The sequence below is a fragment of the Lissotriton helveticus genome, chromosome 7 (genome assembly GCF_964261635.1).
Source record: "Lissotriton helveticus chromosome 7, aLisHel1.1, whole genome shotgun sequence".
Lineage (NCBI taxonomy): Eukaryota > Metazoa > Chordata > Amphibia > Caudata > Salamandridae > Lissotriton > Lissotriton helveticus.
The window spans coordinates 1,585,472,371-1,585,481,586 of NC_136068.1; the positions used below are offsets into that span (position 1 = coordinate 1,585,472,371).

At 46.1% G+C, this 9,216-nt stretch overlaps 1 protein-coding gene across 1 annotated transcript; it reads right to left on the reverse strand.

Moving 5' to 3' along the window:
* Nucleotides 1-516: 516 nt before the first annotated feature.
* Nucleotides 517-7,133, reverse strand: LOC144770531 (uncharacterized). Its single transcript, XM_078655134.1, has 3 exons — nucleotides 6,917-7,133; nucleotides 3,257-4,530; nucleotides 517-1,959 (listed from the first exon to the last, which is right to left on the reverse strand). The coding sequence occupies exons 2-3, from the start codon at nucleotides 4,526-4,528 to the stop codon at nucleotides 1,711-1,713; spliced, it is 1,521 nt and encodes a 506-aa protein (XP_078511260.1). The 5' UTR covers nucleotides 4,529-4,530; nucleotides 6,917-7,133; the 3' UTR covers nucleotides 517-1,710.
* Nucleotides 7,134-9,216: the final 2,083 nt, after the last annotated feature.

Here is a 9,216-nt window from a genome sequence, read left to right on the forward strand (position 1 = left end):
TTCATTTGTGATGACCTTATTGTTAACTAACCGCGGTGCAGGAGTTAATGGTTAAAAGAAGGAAACACTATGGCAGATTAGATTTAGTCCGGTTTGAGAATCTTGAGACAATTTAGCCAAATAGAAAGTGGATTGCATTTTTTAATGTACCAACGTGCTTGATAAAACTAGCCTACATAACTAACACATGCATATATTAAGCTAGAATGTTTGGAGTTCTCAAAAATGGTAAGTCTTCAAAATTGGAAAAGGCACCAACTGTGGTAGAGCCCCAAGTGTTCTTACCTTCCACATTTAGTATGTTTACATTAATCTATTGAGATTTGCAGACAAATATTCTCACGAGCACATCAAGCATTTATATCCAGTTTTGTCTCCTACCGATAGGGCCCGGGGGGGGATGACTATGCTCCTTCCCTGGTCCCTATTTATATGCTACCCCACCCCCAGTCCATGCCTTCCAGACAACACTTAATTATAACTTGAAACAAAATTACGAGACATCTGAAAACAAAACCAGTTTGTGTCACAAATATTTCCTTTATTTATAAGAACCATAATTTACAAAGTTCTTACAAGCGCCAGGCTTGTAGTTTCTAGAAACCATTCACACATGCCATCTATGGCACCAGGCCACTCTTCTACATGCTTCATATAAATATAAATTACAATAAATAAGAATTCTTTGCGCTGAGAACCTGGCTATTAATACAAAACAAATCCAAACAGAATTTCCCAGCTGCACATGTAGTTCTTGAACACTGTTGCATGCCAAAAGAGTAGTGAAAAAAGATACTGTCGATCTGGCAAAAAGGAAATACCAACGCACACTTCCCAACAAGGTGTCCCCTGAAGAAAAAAACGGCAGTGCTCTGCTCAGAGCCTGTCATGTATTGCAGGCTTAATGCAGGTAAACTAGCACAACAGGGAACGTAAACGCAGTGGGATCAATACTCCATAAACATTAATGAGATGCTGCAGAGGACAGACCCCCCCCCCGCCCCTTTAATACCAAAGATATGATCGGCCTTCTTGCTTCTTGGATGTGCTTCAAGAATTTTGACTACCAACAATAACAGATCTCAGAGGACATTACAAATCTGAATGAAAATAAACCAAAATTAAGAAAGTGGTATTAGAGGCATAACAGCTAGTTACAAAAAGGTTTACAGTGCAACATTTGGTAACCTAGGGCAGGAGCGCTGGAATTATGAAATTGTGACAGACTATTTTCACATAGTTATAGTTTTGCTGCATAATCCATAATATGGTGCATAATCTGCAGATGTCAACAAAAGACTTTCTAACAAACTGATTAGTGTGCTAAAAACGCAGCATCAAGCGTTGCTGCACAGTGGAAGGTGCATCGCAACGGTTGACTGGTCACATTTCTGTAGCTTATTGCTATCTTTTGGTGTTAAACTGGCACTAAAGACGTGCAACTAAAGCCCAGACAGTGTCAAGTTCAAAATAATGAAGTAATACGGTCACAAAATGTGCTGCATACCAGTTTTTCCTTTTCTTGCAGACTAATTTACTCAACCCAGACACAATTTGGCCCTTTACTGCCACATAATTCCAGTGGTCCTGACCTTAGGTAAAGATACCATTCAGAAGAAAATTGTAGCGTAGAAAAAAAAAATTGAGGTAAACATTAGGCAACTGAAGGGTCCATTTCGGGCAAGTTAATGTCCATTGTAGTTGTGCACCTCAAGAAAGTTGGTCTCTGGCACAGATAGCTTTGACCCCAGTGTCCAAGCTCCCATGGAGCCGTGCCCACACTAACTCCCTGTGTGCTGGGTCCAAGCAGTAGCCAATGGCAGATTCAGTTTCTGTGATCCGCCTCTGGAAGCGGCAACGGTCACGAGCATGCTCCTCCCATGGTCCACGTCGAGCAGCCCTGTGGGCATAACTCCAGGCAATCATCTGGTGTACTTTGACAACTGGAGAAAATCTCACCTAAGGATAAAGAGCAAAAACATTAAGTTAAGGGAAACTTGATGTCACACCCACTAGAACTGAGACGGGTCTCAGGGATAATTTGCACGGAGCACACCATACTTGCTTGAGCACAAAAATGACAGAACAAGATTGAATCACAGCTTGCTGAACGAACAGAACACTACTGACAACTGAAAAAATACTACAATATGTAACAAACACTGGCAAACGTGACAATGCATGTAAACAAATGAATGTACAAATGCACTGTAGGCATAAGTGTGCTGTACCACCTTAAAGCCCCCCTACTCCCTTTGCAATTTTGGCTAAAAGCAAACTGTCTGCTTTCTGTATAAAATGCATACAGGGGATAAATGACCGAAAGTGGCAAACTGTGCCATGTTTGTGTACTTTTCAGACGGAAAGCAGTTACTCATTAATTTCAACATAAGCACTTCCTGGAAGGCTGAATGATACACCACATAGCCAAAAACTTGGTTAGTGTAATGCTCCGCTGGAGGCAGCCAAAGCCCGCTCTATTCGTAACAATGTCAGGCAGAGAGTTGTCAAACCTGCCCGATAAATGAAACCCATATAACAAAGTCAGACTAAGAAATTATTTCGAGCGAAACTGCATCTGTAGAACTTCCCAGAATATTTCTGATGCAAGTATTTCACGGCCTTCTTTCTCCAGCTCACCCAACACGTGCGTGGCCACTGAGTCATGGGCAGCCACATGGGAGCATCTGCCTGCAAGGGGAGAGCCCGCGGCTGACTAAGCTCCATTGCTGTGAGTCACTAGAATCGCTATCAGCAGGGGAACAGCCAGGGTCTGGAGCTGCAGCGCCTTATGCAAGACGCATGTCCCTTGACTCCGAAAACACCGCCTTTGTCCCCCCCCCCCCCTAGAGGGCATTGTTCCTCCTCGCTCGAACAGCCCTTGCAGGCGGTGGCATCAGGATCGCACGCGCAATCTCACGCAACAGCAGGAAAAGTGACCGCCGAGGTCTCCTGTCTACACTCATTTCCCATGAATTACCACTTGGGAGATTGATGCACGCCCAGGCTTGACTAACATTTTCAAACCCAAGAAAGCAGAGCTAATCAATGTTGCCAACCTAAAAAATTCTGCCCTCGCAGATTTCAAATACATGGGGGGAAATTAAACAGCAGGACCGATCTAATAAGTCCTTGCAGTGGCCAGTCTTGTGTGATGCTGTGGCTCTATCAGACTTACAGTAGTATTAAAGTTTCTAACTTCAACCAATCAGTGTCACATTTAACACCCGATACAAAAGATTCTGTACCAACTCACCTTTTTAGTCGGACAGCTGTCACATCCAAGGTTGTCCTCTGAAGCTTTGGTTGCTATGGCGCTGGTGCTTGCCTTGGTCTGTAGACAGTTACTGTGATAAGAAGATCTAGTATTGGCTTGTTGGACAGGTCCTTTGGTGAACGGCTTTGGGGGCACATGAAACAGATTGACTAAATTCTCACTATTTGGCTCTTCCAATCTTGAATGCGTGTGGCACGCACCAGGCGTGTTTTTGAGGCCAGGTCCCTGCATATCTGAGGTTTGGATACTTTTAGTGGTGGGCACTGCAAACGAGAATGGATTATATGGGTCATCACTGCGACAGAAGGAAAGCCAAAGGTCTTCGCCCCCTTCCTCACAGCTAGCCTCATCTCCGGAGTCCCAGGATGTCCCAACAGCATCGTCATCTGAATCAGACCAGTCGCTTACAGAGTCAAATGAGTCGTTCATGTTGTCCTTGGAGGCACTAACCCAGCAAACACTCGAGTCAGAGGATTCATCCTCTTCTTTCTGTGTTTCAATTCTTTCTTCTGAGACACCCTGCACATTGTACATTTTGCCTTCCAATGAAACTATATCCCCATGCGCCGTATCTTCATCCTCGGACTCACTGGACCAGTCTGATGAGGAGTCTTCATCTTCCGTTGGACAACACACCATGGAGAGAATAAAGGGGTTTGTGCAGGAAAGGAAGGCTGCCTTCTCTCTAGGCTCCTCCCGTAGGGGAGAGAGCATATCCTGGCTTCCCCTCATGCTGAAGACTCCCTTAGCTGTCTCTGGACAGTCACTTCCTTCTGTCAGGTATGGTTCCATGTTTGTGTGCATCAATCCAGTGACTGCACCAATTAGAGAGTATTCTTCTGGAGCAATTTCTTCTACAGTGCCTTTGCCTTGTTCCATTCTGGAGTCTCCTTGCCCAGCCTTCTGCCCTCCACTGGCTTTCAGCGACACTTTCTGATAGACCCATCTGCCCATGCCGATTATCTTGCTCAACCAGTTTGTAGGGAGAGACCTCCAAGTGTTGGTCTCTCTGGCCAGGAGTCTCCCAGCCATGGAGATCACGAACTCTAGGATTTTTGCAGCCATTAGCAACTTGTTGATGTTGGTGTCTAGTCCAGGAAAGCCTGCATCCACCGGAGCATAATACTGCCCTTCCATAATATCCATGATGGAGAGGGTACCTCCTTGGGAAGACTGGGCAAATTCTGTGTGGTTCCACATGGCAGAATTACATCTGAGGTAGCTCGAGTCAGAATTCACACAATTACCCATTTCTGTGGGGGGAAAAAGCAGGAATTTAGAATATGCAAATATACAAAGTGTAGTTTATCTGACATGCTCTCCATTACAATGTCTAACAGTCAAAATATGTCCCTTTAAGTTGTATGATGCTTTTCCCTTCTTGGTAACAAGCCATGCAGAAAGGCAGACAGCGTGGGATGGATGCCATAGCCCACCAATATACAAAAAAAAAAAAAAACATCACCATTGCTCGCTCTGAAATGTTGTTTCGCAAAGTACAAAATTCAGATTGGCATGTACAGAAAGTAGGAAATCTGTAATGACTGGATACTCTGAAAGGTCAGTAAACAAAGGAGGAAAAGAGACTGGCAGGGGTCTGGCGCTGGAGTTGGCCTTATGGGACTTCGGGGCAGCCAGAGGGTAACAACCACTGCTCCAGCCTTACCTTTGGTGTTCCGGAAACCCTTGGTCACAAGGGTCGCACAGACAACAGGAACATAAATCAAACAGTTCTAAGAGACACAGTTTATGTATTCTAGTTTTCACTCCTTGCCCCCCTACTAGTCTATGCCAGCAAAATGGAGGCTGTTAAGTGTAAGTGGTTAGGGGGAGGGGGGCTAGGCGACAATTCTGTAGCAGGACTGGACCTAAAAGGGTCCAGGGTGTCGCATCAGCTACATCTCACCATTTGATAAACAGTCACCAATGGTGATCTCACTTTTTATGAAAGCTAGCACATCTCCACGCAATGGGAACGTAAAGTGTTGAAACTTCAAACGCAGAAATGCCAGAGGACTTATATAAGAAACAAACGAAAACAATTATTTTATCTCCTGGCCATCAAATACCCACCAGCTAGTCCATTTGGTTCGGCATTACTGCTCTACCCTACACCTGGACATGTATGCACCTTTGGAACAAGCAGTTGGGCTATGAGATACTCGGAACATGGGAGTTGAATGTATATCACGCTGACACGTGCGTTACTATTTCACAGGGACAACGTATGACAGTCGTACTGCTTACGTAACGATTACAGTCTTGGTTCCCGATAGAAACAGGCATCGTCTACAGTACAGCGTGATCTTCTGCTATGACAACCACCAACACGATTGCGCATCACCTGATGCAAATGTGAACGTCCACGCTCTGAGGTCATCAGGGTGAGGATGTGGACAGTTTATTATACAACGTTTTCGTACAACAGCAGCCTACAGTGGGACATCTGTTTTCACGTACGTCACTAACCGTAGTGACTTGGTTGCAAGTGGAGACAAAAGGTCCGATGCACTTAAATACCACTGAAGTTGGAATGCCTACTTCAGATGTCGAAAACGAGCGAGAGGTGGACCGGAACCAAGGAGACTATTAACAGAAATCAGCCGTACACTACTCACTGCTAGAAAAGTGTAGCAAGGGCCAGTAGCTAGAAACGTTACAGCGCAAGCGTTAATCTGCCCTAACTCCTGCGTTTAAGCTAAGTGCAGTTCTATATAGACACTACCAGTGTCTTTTTACTAGTATTCAACACCTGTGTCGACTGCTTCATCTTAACTACACTACCAACGCTCCCGTGCAATAGGCGATACTCCAGAAGCCACATTAATACCTCAGAACTGCAGCCCAGTGCCCCAGGATAGTACTGGTACTAGCATTATCGCGGCATCTGTCCTAACATGCCAGTGTCGGCACAGAGCACTGTAGTCTAAACGAGAACCCAACACTGATGGAATCAAATGCATCTGTACCTGTAGTAATCGTATTACGCGCAGACACCACTTCCAGTATTAGTTTAGCATTTCACACTCAGTGACAACTAGGACTCGTTATGTGGCCTAAAGGTCAGAGCTGCAGACTTCGGAACTGGGGAAACCAGGTGAGAGTCGGTCACCGGCTCATAGTGCGCTTATAGTCTAATTCTCCCAGTGCATACAAAATAATCGTGGAATGCAATCCGATGCTCTTGTAAAATGCACTGGACCAGATTCGCGCTATATTTGACTGCAACCACATGTCTACCCCCATCACTGATATTCACAAAGACCAAGAAAACGTTTTCCCAGTATAATAATCTCATTCGTAACCGGAGCATTAGCACCAACATCCCAGACCTAGTCCAATATGACCTAGGTACCTCCTCAGTACCGACTGTTGGCTGATCTATTATTACTCGAGGCACTAGCATTCGCAGCGCTGGGACGACGGTACATGTCAACATTTAGAAACAGGAACTAGGTAAGAACAAAACGAACGTTTACAATCGTATATAGACTAACATTGTAACGGAGGCAATTTTAGACGAGAGGCTGATAAATGAAAGCTATTTATGGCTTAAAAAACGCGAGTCTCCCACTGTAACCGGGTATGTGAACTACTAACGCCACTGGTACTTATGAAACGAATAGCAACACCACTCACCAGGTAACGTCAGCCCGTCAGGTAAGCGCTCCAACAAAAAGCAGCAGCTGTGGGGTCCTGCTCGCGGCGTCTGTCTTTAGTCCTCGGGCACCTCCTGCTATCGCTCATGGCCATGACTCGCTCATCGGACTCCCTCATCGGCTTCACTCTTCGTCTTTTTCATTCACTGTTGTTTAAATAATAAATGATGGCCGCTACCCGGCTGAGCTTCTTAAGTAGGCTTTCACGACGTCACGTGAGGAGGATACGTCTGGAAAACGTACGTGCGTTCTCGAACGTCAGCAGGGCCCTGGGGCGTGGAAAGTACGTGCCGTGTCATCCGCCCTCAATCGTTTGTGTAGCTGCCCGAAACTGTGGGCGAGAGGAAGTGAGAGCCTGCTTGTTTTCCCAATGGGGAATACAACAGAAGTACTCGAACCTTGATATTTTCTCTTGACCAGGATTGAGGTTAACTACTGAGCTCTTGTTCCACCCACCGCTGCCCCCTAGGAGTACGGCAGTGAATGATACTTTTCTCACTCGAATAGGTTTCGAAAAAAATATAATCACCTTGAGTAACTTTACGTGGTTTCTGAACAAAAACCCGAACTCCTCCTTAATCATTTTTTTTCTGTTGATCTGTGCATACTGGGAAACATTTTAAAACTAACACGAGGAAGATTTTGGAAAAATATCTCGGGGAACTTCATTTTCCCTCTTGGCATGCATTAAAACAAATGGAATTTTAGGCGGAAAACAGCTAAAATAAAAAAAACATTTTTGGCTTCAAAAATCAAATCGGGAGTCCCTGACCACAAATGGTCTTTTGGCATGTATTCCTAGGTAATCTTGTCATGATATTCCATACTACGACTTTTACTTTCAACACTATGCCTTCTCACTTCTTCACATAGAGCACATTTGCTCCTTTAGTTCAATGTTTGTGTCAATTGATGTTTTAAATTTCTCACCCTTAACGCCTTGAACGGAGATACCCTTGTAACCGTATGTGGAGCATTGTGATAAGTCCAGACTTTTTTCACAAATAAATGTGACCATATCCATGTTGTTTGCATGTACATTCCTTCTTTTCAAAACCTATTCATGCACTCTACAAGGCCATTCACAGAAGGAGAACACAGTGGCACCTTTTTTAGGTCTCGTGACCTACAATGCGCGCAAGCGCATTGAGGGATCGAGAATTCAAGTGCTCGAAATCCTCATGAAACCACTAGCTTTTTGCTGCGGTTTTCATGAAGTTCACGTGGCCACAGGCACGCGCTTTTGGGCCATAAACTTGCATTTCTCCTCCCCCTCCCCAGCCAGCTTCCCCCAGGCCGTAGCAGCACTCCTCCCACACCTTTGAAGTGAAGCTTAGCGTCACTTCAAAGGCCCCTGCTGCTTCACACCGTGTCGCATTTCTCCTCCCCCCTCCCCTTCTCTGCCTTCCCTCCGTCTTGTTTACCTACCCACCAACCCACTCTGAACAGACAGTTCAGTCTAACTTGTCTCTGCCTCTCTCTAACTCGGCCCCCTCCTCTGCCCGCCGTGTCGCATTTCTCCTCCCCCCTCCCCTTCTCTGCCTTCCCTCAGTCTTGTTTATTTTAAACATTTCTGCCTTTGCCCGTTGCAGTTTGTTCTCATTTGCACGACTCCAGTGTTTGCCTTCCTCTCGTCGCAATTTGTTTTGAACAGTAATTGCCGATGAAGTGCCTCAAATCGAGTTTGCTTTTCTCTTGGTTTTTTTTTTTATCACGTCTTTCCGCATCTCAGCTTGCTGCCATGACTTTGCAATCTCAATTATTTATTTAGAAAACTTGCTGCCTGCTCCGAATTAACGCTGACTCCGGGTCAATCCGGCACCACCTGCACCCATCACCCTTGGCCCTCCCCGCATCCTCCATTGCAATACACCCCTTCACCCCTCCCAGACAGCGCCTGACCCCCCTCGCCATGTTTCCCGAACGACCGCAGAAACTGTAACCAACCCAACCGGCCTCAGAACGATGAAAGGCATGAAGACTATCCAACTCATGCATACGTCCCTTCCTGCAAGCCCCCCCAGTACTCCCCCCTGTTGCTCCTGTGCACCGCTGCTTCCCAACCACGTCCAGGTCCTCCCCTCCCCTTGCCCGCAAGGGTCCCCTATGGCTACGGCCTGCCCCCTCCCCCCCCCTATCTGCCCTGCAACCGGACCCTTCACTACCTCCACCCCAGCTGTCCAACTTACAGCCCCCGCTTCCCCCGGGCGGTCTTCCGCCTCCGCCCCACGGGCTAATCAGTCACCTCTATCCGGACAACGAACCTCCATCGGCCAAAGC